Genomic DNA, 23,750 nt, shown 5'->3' on the forward strand with positions numbered 1-23,750 from the left:
CACTGAGAACAGTGCCAGGGTGACTTATCTCCCCATGATGATAAAAACCTGGTAAGTTGTTCAGTTATAATGGGATCAAAAAGAATCAGAAAGCCCTTGATTTACAGCAAGCCAGAAGCTGGGTTTCAGGGGAGACTTAAGAGTTTCTTTGTTATGGCTTCCTCTGGTCTATGGCAAGGGCACACTATAAGCATCTGGTGGCAGGGAGGATGTGGCAAGGTCTAGGGGTCAAGGGACAGGCTTTGATATTGATGTCATCCTGTGTTATATGGCAAAAAGTCTTGCCCTGAGGGTTCAATTTTAGACATTTTGATAAAAGCTCACTCTATATGAATCCCCTAAATTATATATCTTTACAATCCCATCATGCTTTCCTTAAACACAAAAATTATAGCATGTAGGATAAGAATTAAAAGGAGAATTACAGAGACCCCAAATTCTCTACAGGTCTTTGGGGTCCGTAGTCTTAGCCTTGACGACTGTAAACAGCGAGAGAGCTTGATTGCGATCCCAGAACTCTGGAGGCTGAATGGCTCGGATACTTGTCTCATGACTGTCAACTTTTACAATGTGAACTTCTCAAAGAAATTTGATTTTCACATGGAAGTCAAACAAAATTGTACTTCAGTTCACCTCTGGGATGCGTGTTAATTGGCAAGAATCATTAACAGTAGGCATGGAGTCAGGCCTTTGGACTACTTGTGCAGTATTAATACTTGCATTAAAGAGCTAAACCTTTTTTCTCTCTTAAGATTCAGAATGCTTTAAGGGTGATTTAATTTTGGGAAAGTTAGTGGGAGGTTAATAGCAGCCGAGGCTCTGGCTCTGGCTTCTGTTGTTAAAATTCCACTGACTTGTAATGATTTATAGTTGATTCATATGATAATAGCATGAATCTACCTTAAGGCATATGGTTGTGCTAATAAAATAAAATAAAATAAAATAAAATAAAAAATAAAGCAGAACATCAGAATATATAAAATTCTAGGCTTTCAGGCATATATTGTAGGGAAGTAAATCCCAAAAGAATGTATAGAATTTCAGCCTCTTTGGGGGAGTGATGGAAACATTCATCTGGCATATTCCACAGAGACTCAGGGAGCGTCTACTGACTGCCAAATGCCATTTTTAGCTCTAAGAAGATAAAAGAAAGAAGTCACCCTTCATCCCGTGGTCTGTGAAATCACATTAAGTTGTCCCCATATGGCATCTCATATAACCAAACAGAAACTTTTGAATGATGCTTTTGTTCAGATTCCATTGATTTCTGAAGCTCAGCAAGGTCCATGTTTGACCAAGGTCACAGACCAATCTGACTAACTGTAAGACTAAGGCTTGGAGGCAGTGGAAACACTCAGTAGGTCAAGTGTTGCCATGTGAGCAAGAGGACCTGAGTTTCACTCCTCAGAACTGCATAAAATGTTGGGCATAGCAACACTGCCCAGAATCCCAGTGCTGGGAAGTGGAGACAGGGGGATGTCCAATGAGTCTAGCTGAATTAATAAATTCTTGATTTACTGAGCATCCTCATCTCAAAATTCATGGAGAATGAGCTAGGAAGACACAGGATGCTGATCTCTGGCCTCCATACACACTTGAACATACATGTGCATGCCTTGCATGTACATATGAATATGGTCATGCACATATCCATCCCTTACACACAGATAAAGCCCTTAGATCCCACAAGTATCTGGATATAGAGAAGTTGGAAAATTTTTAAGTCCATGACCAATGATCAGGCCATTTGGTCAGTGAAGAATTTTGCCCTGACCTAGGCCAGGCCTGTTACTAGAGAAAGCATGTTTTTTTATTAGAGCAAAATGGCTTCAGGATGGCAGGACAGACAGACAAAGTAGGTTCAGGATGACAGACAAAGCGAACACATTGTTTCAGGACCAAGTGACTATGAGAAATAAAACAAACGTCCACGTGAAAAACTGAAACTCACAAACTGAAGAGAAGCTGACCATGGCATGGGTGAAGCAATCTCCACACCAACGTGGAAAAGAAAAGGAGACTGAAGAAATGCGCATCCTTCCACCACCCACAGAACCTGGTGCTAAAATAACCAAGGCAGTCACAAGGCGTTAGTGCATCACCACGCGATGTCTGATTCCCGTGCAATCGTTATGTATAGGACATAAGAGCTGACCTTCCCCAGCCGGACAGTTAGGATAGGCACCATACAGAGGCCAAACAGCGCTAACAGCTAAGCAAAGCCCATGGGTTATTAGGTCTCACCACATGAAAGGTTTGCTAAAAGCTTTTCTGATTGAATTGTAAACCTACTAGAGATCAAGTAATGGTGGCATATTTTTTTTTTTTTTTTTTTTTTTTTTTTTTTTTTTTTTTGGTTTTTCGAGACAAGGTCTCTCTGTGTAGCTTTGCGTCTTTTCCTGGATCTCACTTGGTAGCCCAGGCTGGCCTCGAACTCACAGAGATCCGCCTGGCTCTGCCTCCCGAGTGCTGGGATTAAAGGCGTGAGCCACCACTGCCCGGCGGTGGCATATTTAAAAGACACTCTCCCTTCTCGTGTTCACTCCAATCTCACGGGGTAGCCAGTGTGGCATTTCTCACTGGAGAGGCTAAGTCCCCACTTTAAGGGAACGCATTCACCACTCCCTTTTCCTTGGCTTACTGGGCACACTCCTGGCAGCTTGGAGATGCTGTGTTTCCAGAATTATGAATGAGTTGACACTTCTTTCTTTAAAGCGCTAATCACCGTTTTGTTGCAGAAACTGGTTTTGGTGAAATTTTGTCACAAACTGTCTCCAATAGTGAAATTTGACATATTTTTTTTGGCGGGGGGGGTGGGGGGGGGAGTAAAGCAAATGTACAACTGGACTCAATAAACTCTTTTGAATCACAAGTATGGTTATTGAAGTCATAGACTATGTATGCACATGTGTATGTACGTATGCATGAATGCATAAGTCTGGGTCTCAGATATCCCTACACTGGTCTTAATTTAATTTGTATCTGACACTGGCTTTGAACTCATGATCTTTTCACTCCACCTCTCAAGTGCTAGCACGACAGACCTGCTACCTGGTGCTCATCTATCATCTAGTCTAATGCCTTTTATAAAGATATTTATGAATTTTGAAAAATAAATTTTCTACAGATGCATGGAATTTCCTGTTCTTCCTATGAAATGTGGTCATAGGCCTACAGACATAAATCACTCCTTACCCTCTAAGTCTTGTCTGTCTTGAGAGGTAAGTGTCACCACTAAAACTGTCTTCTGTTCCGTATTTTCACCCCAACCTACAACTTTTTACAAAAAAATAAAAAATTTCACCACTCAGATAAACATCAGAGTGACCTATTCTTGGACCTTGGAGAAACATAAAAACAGCTAAAGAAAGAGCAGTATTAGCTGAGGATATGGTGAGACAGACTTGAAATTCTTCCCTCCTTTCTATGCACTATCTTGGAGTATCTTAAGAAAGACTATTCTATGTTTCAAGATGAATTTATGCATAAAGTCATTTCAACAAAGGAACCCTAGTATTCAACTTTATAACTCTGGATTCTGAAGTCAAGTGATTTTTGTTTAGATGTTGGTTCCATCACAGCTCAAATATGTGACTAGAGTAGATGACAAGCATATAATTAATACTGGGCATAAATTAATACTCAGAATTCAAACTCTGTAGGAAGAAAGAAGGATGGAAAGAAAGGAAGAGAAATAAAGAGAGAGAGAAAAAGAAATTGACCTCAAATCGACAGAAAGTTTTATTAGTCACTGAAATAGCCACAAAGGGCTAGACAGTAAGTATTTCAGGATGGCTGGGCACACAATCTCCTATAACTCCTCCGCTCTGTTGCTGTTGTAGTGGGTATAAGATACAAACAGAGGGACTTGGCTCTTGGCTGTGCTCCAAAAAGTCTTCATGCATTAGAACAGGCAGAGGGTGGAGCTGGATGCTGGCCACACTCTGCTCTACAGCATTTTAGCATCATATGCTATTAGTCCTTTTTCCTCCTCTTCCACTCTCCCCTTCCTTTCCTTCTTCCTTTTTAGATCAGTGCTGACATTTCCCTGACATTCAAGTTATTATTTTCTATTGGTTATTGATACATTTCATTTCCCCTATGTATAAAATAGTACACTTATGATTAGCCATAAAAAATGAATATTAAAACTAACTACATAACATTTTGTGTTCATTCACATGAAATGACAGGAACAGAAAGGTAGGAAACATACCAATTACATGTACATTAAAGATATTCAATGAGCAGAAGGAGATAGATGGACACTGACCAGTCTGTATCCCATGCTTTCCCTAGCCCAGGAGTGTGAAGCTGCCATCAGTGGGTTTCGAACAGCATGGCAAAAGGGACTAAGAATGTGCTGATGCCATCTCTGATGATGTACCTCTCCTCCTGTGAATTCAGGTTTGCTCTTAAAATAACTAACATGTGCTAGCATTTGCAGGTGGGGATCCACTGATGGGTGACTTGGAGCCTCGTTAGGAGGGAGCTTAGCCAATGATAAAGATGCAGAAAGTGGTCCTCACAGTCATGTCCAGATCCTGCCATCTGGTAGTTTGCTTATGAAGCAGAAAGATTTTGTAAGATAATGATTTCAAGGGACCAACTACACCACGGTTAAATAATACTCTAGTTCCGTCAGATGGTCAGGCCTGGTTGCCCACGGAGACTCCCTGGCACAAACAGAGAAAGGGCCTGGATGGGCTTCAAGGGGTTTTCTTGTATCTGTGTCCCATTGCTATGTCTAGGCAGCATGCCTGGATTCTAGATTTTCCTTCTTGTCCAAACTGTATATTTAGACTTTGTGTTTTCAGCAATTTGGTTGGTCATATTGAGTCCCTGGTTTTTAAACTTTGTGTATGTACACAATTTTGCAAGTCACATTTAAACATTTAATTGGATCTTATCCTTGGCCTGCTCTAAAGACTAACGACCAGTGACTACCTACTATGTCACTAGCCTTGGTGATCATACACAGGCGCACTCACGAAAACATTACTGTGTCTGATCTCCAGCACAGGGAATAAGGGCAGGTCTCACAGGCCCGGGTCTGAACCTGGAGGAAGCTGCACCACCTGCTTCCTAGGGAGGCAAGCAGTGCAGTGACTGACAGGGACAGGTATTCAGTAAGGGTCAGCATTTATACACCAGATGTCAGGATCTCGTGTGATGAAAGAAAAGTTATTAGTGGTGTTGAACACGTCTTGTTGGTACAAACTAGGTTAGCAACTAAGGAAGGAGGCCCAGTGACATTCCTGAACCAATATTCTGTGAGTGCTGCTAGATGCCATGATGGGAATAAACAACAACTACGAGAAGTCTCTGCTCTTCCAGAGCCCAGGTTCATTGTTAGGGCCTGGCACAGGAGCTCTGTGGAGAGGAAGACCTGAAAGCTGGCAGGACACAGTGCATACACAGCTGATTCAGTCAGGATTTCCAAGCTAAGGGGCCTTGAGATGCTTCCTGAGGGGTAAAGGTAGACAGGCTGGTTACAAAGCATGCCAAGAAGTACACTGTTTGTGCAAGTCAAAGTACAAAGCTGTGGGGTGAAGAGAGGAGAAATGAAGCTATGGGATTCATCACTTCCCTTGGTCGTGTGACAAAATGTCTAACAGAAGCAACATAAAGAAAAGTTCATTTTTCACTCAAAGCTCGGGCATATAGTCCATCTTGGGGCAGGTGCATGCAACAGTTGGCCACCCTGCATCCACAGTCAGGAAGCACACAGCAAAGAATGCTGGTACCCAGCTCACTCTTTCTTTTCATTCAGTTTGAGACCCCCAAACCATGAGATGGTGGACCTTGCCTCCTCAACCCAATCTAGAAACAACTTTATGGATATGCCAGAAAACTGTAAATCTGTTTCCACAGTAATTCTAGATGCCATCAAGTTAAAAATCATTACAGGATTAACAATTAAAATGTCCATACCAAAAAGCCAGATCCCAGGTCATGGCCATGAACTCTGCTGAATGCACTTTTGCTGTTATGGAGAGGCTGAGTGAGAATCTACTCCAGTGCTGACTCAGCAGATCTAATAATTACTTTTGGATCGTTTTGGTGCTTGAGACATGAGCTACTAAAGGAAGCTGATCACGACTGCCTGCACACATCCTGAAATTACATGTGATTCTTAACACAATTGGGTCATACTCAGAGAGAGAATTCTAGTCTGCAGAGAAGATCAAGGCTTTCTCCCATAAGGAAAACTGGCCTCCGCATTCCTGGTGCACTCTGCATACAATGCTCATCTCATCTACATGAGCTGCACTATCTGCTTTGTTTCATCTGTGTGCAGGGATGCATATCCCTGTGCCACGTCTGCTAGGCCAGATGTGTGCAAATTCTCATGAGTAGTGTCAAAACTGACCATACAGAACACATCAAAGATTTTCCAGGCATAAATACCTAACCTGCTTTGGCAAAAGGCCAACAGATTTCTCTAAACCCATTTATTACTCTTCCCAGGTATATGGCCCAAGGAATCTTCTTAGGGATTTGGGAGCATAAGTGATGAGTCACCACTTGTAGGCCTATACCTTAAACCCATATAAATTATCCTTCAATATGGATGCCATCAGTGACTGCAAATACATGTGGTCAGGCGAGTGGAAGGCACATGCAAAAAAATGGCAGTACTGTGAGCACACTGGGTCCTTGAGGAGTGAGACAGGCTTCCCTAATCCTCTTCACATGCTCACAGCCTGACGCTCAGTTACTGTTAAGGAAGCAAGAAATACATTTTATTGAGGCTTCACTAGTCAGAGAAGTCATTGTGTGACAGAAGCAAACTTCTTTTCAGTAATCAATCTGTGGAAATATATTGGTGGGCTTTCTTTCTTCTAAATTCAGCAGTATAGAAAGCTATCTTATGCCTTCAGAACATAATAGAGCCTTCTCATAGAAATCTGGTTTTGTTCATCCAAAGCCCAGTAATTAACATATAATGTAATCAGGGTCTACAGAAATAATCATCCACAAAGTACAGGCTAATGATATAAACCAATAAAGCTACTCCAGTACAAAGGAGTAAAAGGAAACTTACTAGAACATGCTCAGCTTGCTTAGAGAAAAGCATCTAGTTTCTAGTGATTGTTCCTGTCAAGGGTGGATATTTCCAGATTGTTCCATTTTCAGGAAAGATCAGGAAACAAGAACTGCAAGTGGTTCCCTCCTCCATGGTTTTATATTCTTCAGACTCATCAAAACAGCCATGAGTGCAGGGCATGAATTGATACTTTACTTGGTGAATGATCCACTGTCCCTCAAGCCATCAGAGTTGGTATTAGATGTTTTCTAAGAACAATCTCACTGTGCTTAGCCACAAACACAATGTCTATATCACAACACACACACACACACACACACACACACACACACACACACACACACACACCCCTAGGAACCATTGCAGAGGAGGTGGAAAGATTGTTAAGAGCCAGAGGTCAGAAAGAACAGGACTGAAACTGTCATCTGGACATGACGGTACCATGGCACTCATGGACTCACAGCAGCTTTGGTCAAGATCAACCCAGTCAACAAGCGAGTATGGAACTGGAAGGCATTAATACCCTTAACTGAGGAGCTGTTGATGCTCAAAGGGTTCTTGGGGAGGGTTGTCTTTTTTTTTTCAAGGATATGGTCCCTGATAGATTGACCAAGTCATTGGGTTATTTAAAAAACATACAAACAAAACTGTGGAGGCCATAGAGTTGGGAGGAGACACTGTGAGAGCCAAAGTTATATTTTAAGTTTTAATTACTATGCCTAAGAGATCCATGAAACAAAAGTGCCTCTAATCTGTAACCCCTTGCCTAAGAACAGATATCTACTGAGATGCTGAGATTATTGTTTATGGGAGGTAACAAGTCACATGTTTTTACTCCCCTAAATAAGTTTGTTTGACCCAACTATGCTGGATGTACTTGATCACATGTGGGCAGGAGGTACATGGGCAAGAAATTCGTCAGGATGTATGCTTGCCCCTGATTGGATGTGATGGGAAATGTGGTGAATTGTGGGTTTGCCTTTCTAAGCCATTTCTAGGAACCCAGAGATGGACCTGGCCAGAGTCCATCCTCCTGGCCACTATTTAATTAAAGCTTGCTTCAAATTTGGCTTTAAATTGTGGTAGTGGTCTTATTCTTGTACAGTGGGATTAACAATAGAGAGGAAAGGGTGTAGAGCTGGGAAGAGCTGGAGGAAGAATGGGAGCTAATATGATAAAAATGCATCGAAAGAAATTCTCCAAAGTTAATTAAAAATTACCACATTGAAACAAACAAAAAAGTCCCATCGAACTGATGCCAACAAAACAAAACAAAACCTAGCTAGCTCCCAAGCTGTCTCTAAGATCTAGGAATTCACAAAGAGTTGTTGATCACGGAAAGTGAAGACTCAGTGTGTGCCAAGCCCATGGTGCTTATCATGTGAGCCACAGAAGGGACAGAGCAGCTGGTAAAAGTATAAGGCAGACCTGGAATATAGTGGGCAATGAGAGCCAAGAACCCAGTAGTTAAGAGAGACTAATGTTGACTCCTCAGTTCTTACCAGGGCCCTTGCCACACCCTGCTCTGGCCCATGTTAGCTAACTCTGCCATGCTCACTGGGGCTACCCTTCAGGGTCTGGTGGGTTCTGGTGACCGGTGGGCATTAGTGATCTCCACCATCACCCCTTCTTACAGACTGAAAATGCCTGCAGCAACTGTGGCCCTGAGTGAGAATGGCAACTTTTTCCAATCAAAATTGAGAGAAGAGGACACTGAGGTTTTCTGTAGCCCAAGGCAAGAACAGGACAGCCCACATAACATAACATAATGTAGGGCAGTATGTTAGTGGCCTGGATGATCATAAGCTTTGTGGAATATGGTATGAGGTAGGTAAACCTTTCATCTTCCTTGTCCTCAAATAGACATTTAATCCTACTTCACTACTTTCCAAGGCTGAATGTCTACTCTGCCTTACGTTCTGCATGAGAGACTAATGAGAATACAGTCACAAACCACCTGGGTTCATGTCTAGCACCTATCATAACAGTAGCTTAAACACTATATTGATACACATGTGACAGCTTTTACTAAGGTGAAGAATAAGGCTACCTAATAACATGATTTGGGTAAGAGAGCATCAAGGATGCTGTAAACATAAGCCACACTCAATAAATGTTGGCTTTAATGAAAGAATTATCATAGAAGAGTCTAAGCCTTAAAGAGTAGAAAGCATCTGCCCTCTATGGGCGGGGGAGGGGAAGGGATACAAAAGGGAAGGACCCAGGGGAAGTGAGAAATATCCTGCATTGTACATTCGTCCTGATTTTATTAGAGATGCTAGAACTAGACAGAGATCATTGAAAGTGATACAGGATCTGCAACCAGCTTTGCTGGCCAAAAGGGCACTGAAGGACATTAACTAATGAGGGTAATTAAACATGCCTTGATAACCAGCAAAGCCTGGCTGGCGATAGCAGTGAGCCAGATAAAGAGGGAGCCTCACCCCAGGAAAAGAGACCAGACAGTATACTAAAAGGGTCTGTCCACCAGCCAACAGCCCCAGGCAGAAGGAGATAATAGGCCTGTCAAAACACAGGGAAGGCCTCTTGCAAATGCAGTTTCAAATATGGCCCACTCTGGCCTTGACCATGACCATCCACACTGGGGCAGAATAGCTACAAGCTCCCTTCAATGTCTCCTCTTCCTCAGATAAGGAAAATAGCACCAAGTTCCCGGTCCCCGCTTTCTTCTCTTAGGTCTTTCTTAATTGTTAAAGAAATCAGCAATCCTGGCAGAGAACTTCAACAGATAGCGATGGCAATCTGAGGAGATAAGACCTGCCCTTGTGAAGGGCTACTTTGCTTTGATTTCTTCCTAATCAGCTAGCTGCCAGGAAGAAGGCTGCTTTGTGTCTGTAAGAAGAGCTAGAGCCTGGGTAATCCAGCCACAGGCTAAATTTAACATACCTACCCTGTAGAAACCAGTCTGTTGTCTCTTGGCTTCCACCCTCTAGTTGAAAGGACATCTCAGACCTCTAAAGGTGGGCAGGTAATATGTGGTGATTTTGCTAAGATAAGACAGATAGCAAAAGCAGCCTGAGACTGCCTACCTAAGACAAACTGTGTTCACTTCCAGAGGTACAATCCCCACTCACACCTCCGGCAGTATACATGCTCCTTAAAATGCCTCTTTCCTTGTTATAAAAAACAAACAAACAAAACCAACTAATACTTGTCTCAGATGTATCAAGGCCCCAGCTCCATTTCCAAGGTCCATCTTTGTCAAGATCTATCTTCGAGCAACTAATAAAAATCATGACTCCGACTCTATTGCCCATTCTACACTCTAAAAAAGCATTTCTAACAAGGACCATGGGAGAGCTATAGAGAAGAGAAAATGCTTTATTTCCACAAAGCCAGGCTTCTTACGAACTGAGCGTGGTTTTCATATTTGAAGTAAGAGCACCTTGGAATTGAAATTGGAAGCATTTGCATTAAATACACTGTAATAGGAAGGCCATTACGTACTTCTGTTTTTCTTAGGGACAGAGACAAAGAGTAAAAGAATCCATCAAAAAAAAGAGGGCCAGCAAGATGGCTCAGTGGGTAAAGTTGATTGTCACTAAACCTGATGACCTGAGTTTGTTCCCGAGTTGCACACAGTGGAGAGCTGACTCCTGCATGTTGTCCTAGGCCTCCATATGACATGTAGGCATGTGTATGACCCCATTACCCTTAATAAATACATGTAAACCAATGTTTTGGAAAATAGTTTTGGTATTTATTTTATCAGATAGCAAGACATTAGAAAACAACAGTAATTTAAGCAACATGGTAATAGAACAAAGACAAACAGAGTAAGTAGTGCAAAATAGTGGGGCCCCAGACCACAGAACTACACACACACAATCATCTGCTATGAACCATGATTATCTTTCATTTAAGTTAACAGAGGATGAAAACAGAACATCCTGATCCACATCTTATACCCAACAGAAAATCAAGCACAGATAGATCATAAGTGTGATTGACAAAATCATAAGTACCTCTCACAATTATGACAGGTAAAATGAGAGCTTCTATAAAGGCATACAAAGTTGTGTTTGTGAGAGTAGGGTTCATTATAGTGACAGAAAAGGTTTTCTAAATAGAATACAAAAGCCTTACCACAACAGGAGCAATGACAGGCTGGCTGCCATTAAAACTAAAATTCTGCTCATCATAAGACATCATTAGGATACTCTTAAGAGCAGGCTATGGGATGAGATGAGATCTGCAATTAACTTATCTGACAAAAGCTGTGTCTATCACGTATAATGGTTCCATCAGATCAATAAGGAAAAGACAAGGCTATAGAAAGAAAAAAGGCAAGTTGAATTAAAGCTTCATGAAAGAAGATACAAGTGGTCGGTAAGCCAGCAGGGAGATCCCAACTAAACAGAACGAGACCCACTGCAGCAGAGGGGCTGAAGTTTAAGACTAGAGAAGTCAAAGTGATGATGAGATTGAGGATGCCGGGTAATTAGCATCCATACCGTGGGGATGTGAGATGTAAACTGCACAGCCACACACATGCTCACAGCAGACATATTCCTAACACATGCCAAAGAATGTTTACCGAGGGTTTACTCATAATACTCAACTGGAGGCCAGGTATGATGGTGCATACCTTTAAGTGCAGCATTCGAAACTGTGAATTTGAGGTTAGGCTGGTCTACATAGAGAATTCCAGGCCAGCTAGCCACACACAGTGAGACCCTGTGTCAAAACAAACTGGAAACATTTAAATTTAAGTGCAGTAGAGCAGATAAATAACATGCAGATGTTTCTTACAACTGAACGCTATTTCTCAATGGCAAAAAGAACCACTTCTATACTACATGGGTGGAGGTTACAGGTCTACACACAGAAAGTATCTAATGTATGTTGTTTGTTTATATAAAGGTAAAAATAAGTTGAAAAATAAGTTGTGATATATTGTGTACTCTAATAAAATTTGCCTGAAGATCAGAGAGACAAAGGAACAAGCCACAGCTACCTCTTACCTCTAGGACTCCTCAGCCTGAAAAAGCCTCAGTTCCTGTCTCCTCACGCCTAATATATCTTTCTCCGCCCAGCCATCACTTCCTCCCTAGTGCTGGGATTAAAGGTGTGTGCCACCACTGCCTCGCTTCTATGTTTAATCTAGTGGCTTGTTCTGTCCTCTGATCTTCAGTCAAATTTTATTAGGGTACATGATATATCCCTACGTTATATAAGGGGTGAGGAGACAGGAACTGAGGCTTTTTCAGAATGAGGAGTCCTAGATGTAAGAGGTGGCTGTGGCTTATTCCTTTGTCTCTCTGATCTTCAGTCAAATTTTATTAGGGTACACAATATAGCACCACAATAAGTATTGTTAATCTATATATCTATATTAATCTATTATGACAGAAGTAAAAAATCTGCTTTTTTTTGTACCAGTCACCTGGCTTGGTGAAATGAGAAAGGGGGTTTCTAGAATGTTGGAAGCGTTGTTATGGGGGGTGGGTGCACTCTTAAATCTGTAGGGAACCTCCTCTTCCTGGCAGGCTACTCAAACTTTTGAGACTAGTATTCACGTTCTAATGTCAAGAGTAAGTCAGATAAGTGAACAGGTCACAGCTTCAGAAACGCTACGCTGAGAACAAAGTGAAGCCTAGTTCCATGACAGCAGGAACAGGTAAGCCTTTTTTACGAAAGACCCCCCATAGCTGCTTTTATCTCCCCACTCCCCCAAGTAAGAGGATGCTATACAGAACAGCCATCAAAAGGATACATCCCCTGACGTTTGAGGGAGACAGGAGTGGCCATGAGAGGATCTGCAAGCTGAGGGGGCTTGCTCCTACCACCAACTCCTTCCCTGGGCCTCTGCTCAGAATACACAGGGGGTTCATCAAACATGGTGTGCAGTATTGTTGAACTGGGAGCAAGGGAGAAGTTCAGATTTAACTGCCAAAGCGAAGATGGAGGTATTAAAGGGACACGATGCCTGTTAGGAAGCTCTTGCAAGGCAAAGGTAGCAACCCTGGTACAACGTTAATACTGGATCCTGCGGGCACTGGAGCCTCTGATTTTATGAAACTACTTTCGGTTACTACTATTCTTTTTCTACTGAAGCTTTGCTGAGGTGGTTTTAGGTTTACACTTCCAAAGGGATAAACGGGCTGGAGAGATGGCTCAGTTGGTATGAGCACTTGCTATGCATGTATGAGTACCTGAGTTCAAATCTCTGGCACTCATCATAAAAAAGCCAGGCATACAACTTCAACATTGGGGGCCAGAGACAGGTAAATCCTGGAAGCTTACTGCCTGGGCAACCTATCTGAAACTGCACTTCTCCTTCAATGTGAGACCGTGTCTCAAAGCAGGATGGCAGAGAACTGTAGAGTTAGGTACTCAACTCGACACCTTCCTCTCTGGCCTCTTTCTTGTATGCATAAGGGTACACACACCTGCATACTTACATGCATCACACACACATACATGAGAGAGAGAGAGAGAGAGAGAGAGAGAGAGAGAGAGAGAGAGAGAGAGAGAGAGAGAGAGAGAGAGAGGGAGAATCTTTGACATGAAACGCCTAAGAACGAAAGCAGGCTTATGAGAGGATGTGATCAGTAAGTGAAAAGGTAGATTAATTAAGAATTAAGTCACATGTGAATTTTTAAAACCTAAATACATTTATGTAAGTGAGAAACCCTGGGGTATATTTACAGAGCCTCTTTAATTAGTCAGTATTCAAAACAGCTTTGCACACTTGAGTCAAGTTTTCAAGACATTTTAAACACGCCTCTCTTCTAAATGAGAGTTCAGAGTTTGTAAATCACAAACAGAACCTGCAGTTACCAGTTCAGCGTAATTGACACAACTTTGTAAATGTGCAAAAGGAAAGTCAAAGATGGAGACCAGACATGGATGTGCTCTGCTACACAAAAGGCATGCACCAGTTCTTAAGAGGTGCTGGGAAGTGACAGGTTCAACTCAGGTCCTAGAAAGCAAAGCTACTCTTAAACAGATTAACCCACCACCAAACACACCCAGGCAGAAAACAATTTATTTATGATATGAATCCCACGAAAGCCAGGTTCTTTTCAGATTACTATTTCTGACATGTTTCAGAAAGTAGAAATGGCATAACTATACTATCAAATGTACTGATGAAATACCTGGTGTGATTTCTTGGGAAATACTTCGTTGCATTCCCGATCATTTCAAGATGAACTATTTGTATGGATGTCTGAAATAGGCTGTGACACCAGACAGATCTAGACTCAAATCCTCCTTCTGTGACCTAACTCTTACACAACTACCTAGAATCCAACTGTCATCCAAAGTGGAGATGTTCTCAGGAGAACTGCAGATTATATATTTGAGAGATATTTAAGGTTGTGTGGCCTAATGCCTAGCATGCAGTAAAGAACTAAATTGCTCCTACAATGTCTAGAAGGCTGATTCGGAGCAAAGCAGGACCCATGTTTTCCATGTATCCCTTACTCGTTCTCACTCTTGGTGTGCTATATACAGCTCTGTATGTACATGGCACACAGAAGCAAACACTATTTAATAGCAAGAAGAGAATCTTGTCGTCTATTGAACAACCACTATAAGCCAGGCACCAAGACAGACACTGCAGATAAATAAACGAAGTAGACGTGGTCTCTAAATGCAAGTTTTTCTCAATAATAAAGACTCTCAGAGGCAAATATTTGCTGGCTCTGCCCCTTTTATGTCACCAGGGATTTAAGTCATTCCCTAGAATATTGAATGTGCCTGGGAAGTATTTACAAAATAAGCAAACAGTGCTTTTTATACCAACCTTGTGTATCTAGAGCCCAATATAGAAATGAATTTTACTAATATTTTAAATATCCAATGGGACAAAAAAAATACAAATTTAAGTGGAACTAGATTCAAGTTGTATGCTTCCTAAATTAATGACATTCACATAAAATATTGATATTTTATAAACAGCCAAGAAATATGTGACTTTATAATTAGAATACACCAACTAAATGATATTGAGTTTCTTAATACCTAAATTCTGAAGATTTAAAACACTGCTCACCTGGTCTTCTTCTCCTCCACCTTCTTCATCATATTTCAAAATATTATCTCTTACATCATCTTCTGGGTCAATTAAAAGCTGCTTGGCCTGGCGCTCTTTATCCCGGCGTTTCATCCATACCACAAACATGAGGACAAGGACTGGACAGAAGGAAAGTCAAAATGCACACTGCTGACATTCTGAAAGCCAGACGTATATAACCTCAGTCTTCCACATTAAGGGTCATGATACATGATTCACACTGGTACTGATTGTGAGCCACACCCTGGCCACTCAGAGCAGTCCTTCGCCAGAGCACAGAGTGAAGATCTGGACTCTAGTCTCCAGTGTCTCGTGAATATGCTGGGTAAACCTTTTTGTCCTGTGAAGTATGATCTACTGAAGGGACTATATGGTTTCTGTCTTCATCTTGGCTTGTTAGAGGATCAATATTCTAATAGAATGCTTCATAAACCCCAAAGACATAAGACAGCAGTGAGTTAACTGTGACATTGGCCAGTCACCATTATACTCCCAAATTCCCTGAGAAAGCATTTCTCCTGGGGAACAAGTGTTTGTTTAGATGGCTAGGGCAGGAAATGAAAGCTGGATATGCAATTGGATTCTGGGTTGTTTTTGACTCACAGAGGCTGGCGTTTCTCTGTCATGCTATTCTGCATTTTTTTTTGCTACCTCGCTGCAGCTATGAAGGCATGGGGATTAGTGTGAGCACTGAAATAATATTAGGCTTTCATCCTTCACACTCAATGCCAGGTCTGAAACCATAAATTCTCCCAAGCTGATGTTAAAATCAGTGCCAATTCATTTTCCTTCAAAATGCTAGTGTCACTTTGTCATGGCTGAATCTATCATCCCTAAGTCTGTCTCGATAAGGTTGGCGTACACGGCATATTTTGGTTGAAAGTGAAATGCATCCCTGAACACACATCTAGAAATAAATTCTGTCTAAAATCTGAGGATATCAGTTTACATCCTGAAACAAAAAGATTTAATGACTCCTATTTGAGCACATTTTTATTATTGGCCATAAAAGTAAATATCCTCCTTTTAAAGCCAGATATGTGATCTCATTTGCCATTGTTCAGGGCTAAATCTAGCAAGTGGATTATTAGTACGGCATGCAGGTTTCAAGTTATAGCCAAAGCAGTCTCCACACAGGAAGGGAAACATGCTCAGGTTTCTATAGTAATTGCTTAGAATAAAGGGACAGAATTCTAAATTACCCGAACACTTGTAAATGGAGAAAACATAAAAGAAATGGCCAACATTTTCAAGAAAGTGATTGGTGCATAGCGTGATCACACAATAAACTGAGTCCTGCTGCTATTCCACAATAAAACACTGGGCCCAGGCAATTTATTCTTTTAACCTGAATGCTTAGAAGTGGTTCCTAAAGTACTTTCCGGTGGTTAATTTCTTGCATTCCACTGAACCAAAGATTGCAAAGTATCTTAAAAGAGGAGAAATTCCTTAATCTATACTTATGCTAAAGACAGACAATTTATTGAGCTGTGTAATCATTTCTACTATCCAATGTACTGTATATGAAGTACAATCTCACAATTTTGTGCAGCTCTTCAGAAACAAGTACCTTGATCCTCTCAGGACTGGAGCAGGCTGCTGGCTGCACTTTACAGGCAGGGAAGTGAAGGAAAGCAATACACCTATTTTCCGAAATCATCAGCTATGTGCTATAAATTCATACTCAAGCCAAGATAAGTGCTCGAACGGAGGACTGTTTAACATTTCCCTGCGGAAAGGGCTTCCTGTGGCCTCCAGCAGTCAGCACCAGAGAAGGCATGGGAACACAATCCTAGGAGCTTGCTGAAAACACAACGGCACTCTAGCTGATGCTCATGGTTGTTTTTCGGCTAAGGGGACCCTGGCTGCCCGCATGTGATGGACAGCACGGTGCTCAGGGGTCCAATAGTCTCGCTCAGTTATTTTGAGGCGGTCCCTAGCTGAGCTTCCCAGAAGTGGGAAGACTCACAGGCTGCGGGACGCAGTACTCACTCAGCAGGATGATGATACAAAGCAGAATCGCGATGATGGCGCCAGTGCCGAGCCCTGCCCCCACAATCCGGTCCACATCTGTGCAGTCTCCATTGGAGTCACACTGGCAAACCTTCACACGCAGGATGGAAATATTGGACTTGGGAGGATTCCCTGAATCTGTGATGATGATGGGAACTTCATAGATACCAGCTTCCAAAAACTTTATCTTCAAATTGAGTTGAGCAAAATCACCTACACAGAAAAGGGAGGAAAAGAAAACAAGTTTGACAGTCAATACCTAATAGGATTTAATGAAAAAAAAAATCCATTACTTTCCAGAATATATTTCCCTATCTAACTGTAGCCCATCAAACAAATCACAATTATGCTGTATTGTGAAAAGTTGTTTGGGGTTTCGAGGGCTTTTAATATCTAAGTTATACCCTTAAATAGCATTTACAATATATTTAATGAGAAGATTATGAAGAATGTAAAACTAATTTCCCATTCCAGGGTTCCAGACTACTCAACTACACATCCGTTCAAACAATTAACCTGTTCTTACCATTAAGCCGGGTTATGGTCCAGTTTCTTTTAATAGTCACCGGAGATAAAGGAAGATCAAAAGCAAATGGCCCAGCATTTGGATCGATGTCATAATCAAGTGCTGTGATGTTAATTGAATTGGGTTCTGGAGTTTCACAAGTCTCAGCCTCTTGAGGTAACACCTGAGGGGCGTTGTCATTGATATCAAGTAAGTAGATTTGTAGTGTTCCTGTTCCACTCATCGGAGGGATGCCTAAAAAGAGAGAAACATCACAGCTGAGGGCAACAGTTTCTCAGCTGAGCCTCAATTGTGGTATTTTTCAAACCTCTTGTCCCTATCCCCATATCATATGGTAAAATGCTCACTGTCCCAGTAGCTGAACGGATAGGTTTTGGAACAAGTTCACTTCTTCCCTGTTACAGTTGGTCAGAGCTGCTGGTGCAGCTATGGGAGCTGACATGGATCTCATGTCTTCCCTGCTCTAGCTGTCCATCACTTGGGGCTCATGAGTACCCCACTCCTCCACAACAGAGGGAAATGCCAGAGAAGCACAGCGACTCATGAGACTATGAGCCCCAGCCTCTTGATGGAGAACCAGGACATGTACATGTCTGCAGGAGAGTTCTGAAAGTTCTGATCCAGCTGCAACCATTTCAACCATTTACAGGCAACTGATAAAAGACCATATACTCTGGAGGAGAAAAATGGGTTTCATTAATCAGCCAACCACACACATGAGAAAGAACTGGGGCTGCTCTTTTTACACTAATTCACGGCATTACTATGCAGTAGGTTTAAATATATGAGGGACCCCAGTCTCTGCAGACTGCTCATGGCCACCACGGGCTTTTCTGCCCACTGTGTAGACTATACAAAACTGTATACAACAGTTCTGCCTGACCTCAAATCTGTTCTCGTCCACCCTGAAATGTCATCTCTCCCAGCTCATGCGATCCTTTACTCTGGCTTCTGCTGTATTATAATATTCACATATATCTAAGAAGTTTTATGCACATGCATTTATATATCTTTTTATGTGTATGTGTTTTATAAACTAATCCCAGGTAGTTAAGTGATATGGCTGAAGGTCATGAAACTAGGAAGGTGTACACATCTACAGTCCTGAGAAGGAAGTGGATAAGGAAAATGGGGAACACAGTGGATCAGAGGGCAGGAGCATTGGAGGGAAGGGTGTTTTACTCTCCTCACACTTTCATTCACACCATTTGCTTGATAGCTTGAGTAATGTTTACATGCACTACTGCTTTAAGATTACTTGCCCAACTCATTACCACTTTACAAAGCGGCCAACAGTGAAGCCATTTCTAATAAGGAAACTGAGGCACAGAAACTAAGAGCTTGCCCTTCCAAGTTCTCTCTTCAGCCTTGTGATTTGTAAAGTCCATCTGTGGGGCTTCACAGCTCCAAATGGCTCACTTCTCTCATCTCAAATATTCCTCCAATTAGAAGCAATACCCCTTGGTGAGTGAGAAGCCCAGTTGTGCCTCAAAGCCATCCTGTGTCCATGTCACTTCATGACTCTTTAAGTCTTTACACGATGGAACTTTAAGTTCCAGTGGAGAGGAAAGGGGTGTTTCCCTACATCCAGGAATCCTTCACCATCATAGCCTGATGCTTTACTACCTCTGTGGCAGAAGCTGGTCCTACAGATGTCCAACACTAAATGACCAAACAGAGTTCCTGTATTAGAAAGGATACAAAATACTGCCTTGGTCTGTTGCTAAACACAGTTTTTGATATTCGTTCATTCAGATGGGTCTCATCACCACACTGTTGTAAAACTGCACATCTTGACCACCAATTTGAAGTTTGTAATTTTTTTATTAAGCAAACACATCCAAAGCCTAACACTAAAATATCTAAAAAACATGCTTGTGGTTCCATTTTGAAAACTATTCACAATGACAGAAATATTTCTGTGAATATTAGTCTGTGCCAAGTACTGGTTTAAAAGCTTCATTTGGACAATTACATCTAAATAACAGTACAAATTAGCTATTAATACCATTATAGCTTTATTTCACAACAACAAAAAAGAAACAGGGTTGAAACTGTTTTACTAACCCCACAGAAAGAAGAACTGGAGGATGGGCATATGTGACAGCTAGCAAAGCTCCTACTAAATACCTCTGACCCAACTGAGATCAGATGTCAAAATATGTTTTAAAACCAACACCTTCATAAATTGCCTAAAATCACTTTCTGTAGATGCACAAAAATAAGTTTCCTATCACATTACAGAAAAAAGACAGAGAACAATCTCAGAGAAAGGAGTGACTAAAAGAAACACAAGGAGAATAAATCAATAGCACATTCTGGGAACACCTATAGCTCATACTCATAGGGCATCCATGTATGTCAGGGCTGGAGAAAAAACATGGAGAGCCATGATCTCAATACCAGCCACAGCCACTGCCTGTGTGCAGACAGCACAGGCACTGCGTGTGTACAGAAGCACAGGCACTGCGTGTGTACAGGCGGCACAGGCACTGCGTGTATGCAGACGGCACAGGCACTGCGTGTGTGCAGACGGCACAGGCACTGCGTGTGTGCAGACGGCACAGGCACTGCGTGTGTGCAGACGGTACAGGCACTGCGTGTGTGCAGACGGTACAGGCACTGCGTGTGTGCAGACGGCACAGGCACTGCGTGTGTACAGAAGCACAGGCACTGCGTGTGTACAGGCGGCACAGGCACTGCGTGTGTACAGGCGGCACAGGCACTGCGTGTGTGCAGACGGCACAGGCACTGCGTGTATACAGAAGCACAGGCACTGCGTGTGTACAGAAGCACAGGCACTGCGTGTGTACAGAAGCACAGGCACTGCGTGTGTACAGGCGGCACAGGCACTGCGTGTGTGCAGGCGGCACAGGCACTGCGTGTGTGCAGAGGGCACAGGCACTGAGTGTGTGCAGACGGCACAGGCACTGCGTGTGTACAGACGGCATTTCTTAGAGAGGGTGAAAAAGAGTGCTTTAGAGAAACTGGTGGGAAATGGGAAGAAGATTCAGGACTCCACAACGAAACTTTGGAGCCTTAAAAGAATAAAGATCTGCAGGGCAGTGGTGACACACTCCCTTAATCCCAGGACTTGGAGGCAAAGGCAGGCAGATCTCTGTGAGGATAGCCTGGTCTACAGAGTGAGTTCCAGGACAGACAGCCAGGGCTTTCACAGAGAAACCCTGTCTGGAACATACACACAAACACACACAAGAAAGAGAGAGAGAGAGAGAGAGAGAGAGAGAGAGAGAGAGAGAGAGAGAGAGAGAGAGAGAGAAAGGGAGGGAGAGAGAGAGAGAGAGAAAGGGAGGGAGGGAAGGAGGGAGGGAGGGAGGAAGGAAGGAAGGAAGGAAGGAAGGAAAGAAAGAAAGAAAGAAAGAAAGAAAGAAAGAAAGAAAGAAAGAAAGAAAGAAAAGATCTGCTTTCCATATAATTGAGCACTGCAGAAAACCTCGATTCCTACATAAGCACAAGAGGTTCTACTCTCTTTAACACACGAGGATGATCCAGCAAATGTATTTAATTACATACCATTGTCAGAAGCAAGGAAGGTAGCATTATATATGTTGTTTTTTACATTTGGTGATTCTCTATCCAAAACAGCAATTGTAGTGATCTGCCCATTCACAGGATCTATTTTCAGCCAATTGGCAGGGTCAGATAATTTTGTGTACCTACAAAATGAAAGCACAGTGACAAATATTTTTATAAGAAACTTAACAAATAAAGCACATGTAAACTTTTACAGGTTTCATTACAAAAAGGCAAAACCTTCATTAGAGTTTTGCATGGCTGTAGATGATGGCCAGAAATAGAATTTTAACGTGGAGAAACATTTCTCTGGCAGTGATTTTAGGATGTATGTAAAGGCCATGTTCCATCTTACTTTAGGACACTCTGCAAAGGTTTAAGGAGTTAGACAAAGTGCACAGTCTCCCTGTGGTAGATTTAACTGATCTCAATTTAGGCCCTTGCCTACTTTAACACATAACCTATGTGCTGATAATAGGGTTCAAACACACTTTCTAAGTTAGAGCCCTATCCTCCAGAACCTGGGGGAATCAGAAGCTAAATTCCACATCACAAGCCACTCCTAAAATGCCTCATCACCTTATCATGGCGGAGACGAAGCCTCACCAGAGAGATCCCATAAAATCCCATTCCTACCAGGATCCCCCTGATGGGGCTAAGCCTCAGAGCTGTATCCTCCAAAGAGTCCCACAGGCTTTCCTCTCTATTAGCAGATTCATATGTTTAAACTCCTTTTTAAATGTGAGGTGGGCTGAAGTTTTTAAACTCAGATAACTAACACATAGAATGGAGACACTATGGTATATTTTGAGAGGTAAAATCTACAAGATTTTAATGCACCTATTAATTAGTCATTTAACTATCCTAGCTTCCATGTATGGAGAACCAGGGATCTGAGCAGTTATCTGTTAGCAGCCGATCCGAAAGCACTTAAATAAATTACGAATTAATTTTAAAAATTATCTTCAGCTGCTACGAGAATAGTCACATGGGGTATGCCCTCCCAGTCATCCAGTCCCGCCTCAGGATGAATTAGGGTTTGCTGAGGAAGGTTTTCATTTTTGCTGAAAGTTTTTACAAATATACCTTATGGGTTCCTTGCACAGGTATGGGGTACATCACTAGCTGCCCCATTTTGGACTGGCATGAGTGTTCACTTTCCCGGATATCTGGAGAAATGAGGGTTTATAATCTTCTGAAGGTTTGTGTCCACTCACTTTGTTGCTTTTTGATGTGTTTGTTATAAAAGCAGAGGCTAAATAATTAATACTTTTAACTAAAAAGACAGAGTGGTAGAAAGTTTTTTCTTCTACTAATACATGAACAGACTCATTCTTAGCATTTTTTTAAAGCTAATGAAGTCAGGGATATCCTGAGAAGAAAATACACCAAAGGGTTTTTAATTATTTTGGAAAACACACATGTCACCATGTGACCTTTCTATGGGAGCTGAGGAACTGAAGAAGCCTATTTTTGTAGAACAAGATTCTTTTAATCTCAGAAAATATAGGCTATTTTCTGTACAACATGGCAATGTTAGAATGAAATCATCAGTTTTCTTTAGGAATGCAGCCCCAGGTAAATTACTCCTGTTCCAGAGGATGAGCCTCCACCCACGCATTTTTAGATAGAGCCAGCTGGACCCAGTGGTCATAAAACAGTACATTTAGTTGGGAGAGTAAGGTAGTAGAGGAACCTGGAAGGCAGTGGAAGGTGGGGAGCAGGTATGGATTTGAATATATGCATTAAATTCCTAAAGAGAAAATAAACATTATATTCAAAATGAACAAATGAGAAATAAAGTCATAATATCTTCCAGTCATTACTTTTAGTTGTAATGAACATTTCTTACAGGGTGAATTTAATAATGTGCACACAGGGCACAGAAGAGAATCTAATCTGGTACCACCGTGGTATCTCATACCTGATACTCTGCTGCATATATCGATCGGGGTCCTGAGCCGTGAGTGTGGTCAGCATGGTACCGGCGTGGAGGCCTTCTTCTTGGCGAATGATTTTGGGATTTGGGGCAAAATAAGGGTTTTCATTGACATCAATAACTGTCACAGACACAGTAGCTGTCGACTGGGGTGGGTGCTGAATTCCCTTCGCTAATGGCACTTGGTTTTCTGCAGCTACAGTAAGGACAAACATCCTATTCGTTTCAAAGTCAATTGGCTGGAAAAGAAAAAGAAATGGAAACCATATTTTTGCAGAAGTAAGAATGTTTGCATTCTGTCACTTGTCGTCTTGGAGTCCTGTTTCCAAAACATTAGCTTTTATCCTTCAGTATAGCATAACGCTCTTCCCCAGTTTCTGGAAAACGTGCAGGAATGTCTCATCGAAACATCCCAACAGAGAGATTTATGTTTTTCCAAGATTGTATGTGATTGCTGCATGGACTTGTTTATTTAGATGGCTGTAGAAACAACTATTTTTTAAAAAATCAGCATGGAAAACAAAAACTACTAAATAATCTGAGGTCAGGTAAGAACACAAGGATTTATACTCACAAACACTGGGGAAAGGACACCTCTCATGCAGGGAAACTTCTACCAGTTAGTGATGAATTGAAAACAAAA

General features: G+C 41.9%; 1 protein-coding gene across 1 annotated transcript in view; it reads right to left on the reverse strand.

The window, feature by feature from the left end:
* Nucleotides 1–23,750, reverse strand: part of Cdh2 (cadherin 2) — a 193,869-nt gene that overhangs the window by 16,435 nt on the left and 153,684 nt on the right. Inside the window, exons 11-15 of the mRNA XM_059246695.1 lie at nt 23,093–23,346; nt 21,169–21,311; nt 17,635–17,868; nt 17,088–17,321; nt 15,075–15,214 (exon numbers count right to left, since the gene is read on the reverse strand). Of these exons, the coding sequence (XP_059102678.1) occupies nt 15,075–15,214; nt 17,088–17,321; nt 17,635–17,868; nt 21,169–21,311; nt 23,093–23,346 (1,005 nt within the window). The remainder of the gene's footprint in view (nt 1–15,074; nt 15,215–17,087; nt 17,322–17,634; nt 17,869–21,168; nt 21,312–23,092; nt 23,347–23,750) is intronic.

This window comes from Peromyscus eremicus, chromosome 19 (genome assembly GCF_949786415.1).
Source record: "Peromyscus eremicus chromosome 19, PerEre_H2_v1, whole genome shotgun sequence".
In the NCBI taxonomy this organism is placed as follows: Eukaryota; Metazoa; Chordata; class Mammalia; order Rodentia; family Cricetidae; genus Peromyscus; species Peromyscus eremicus.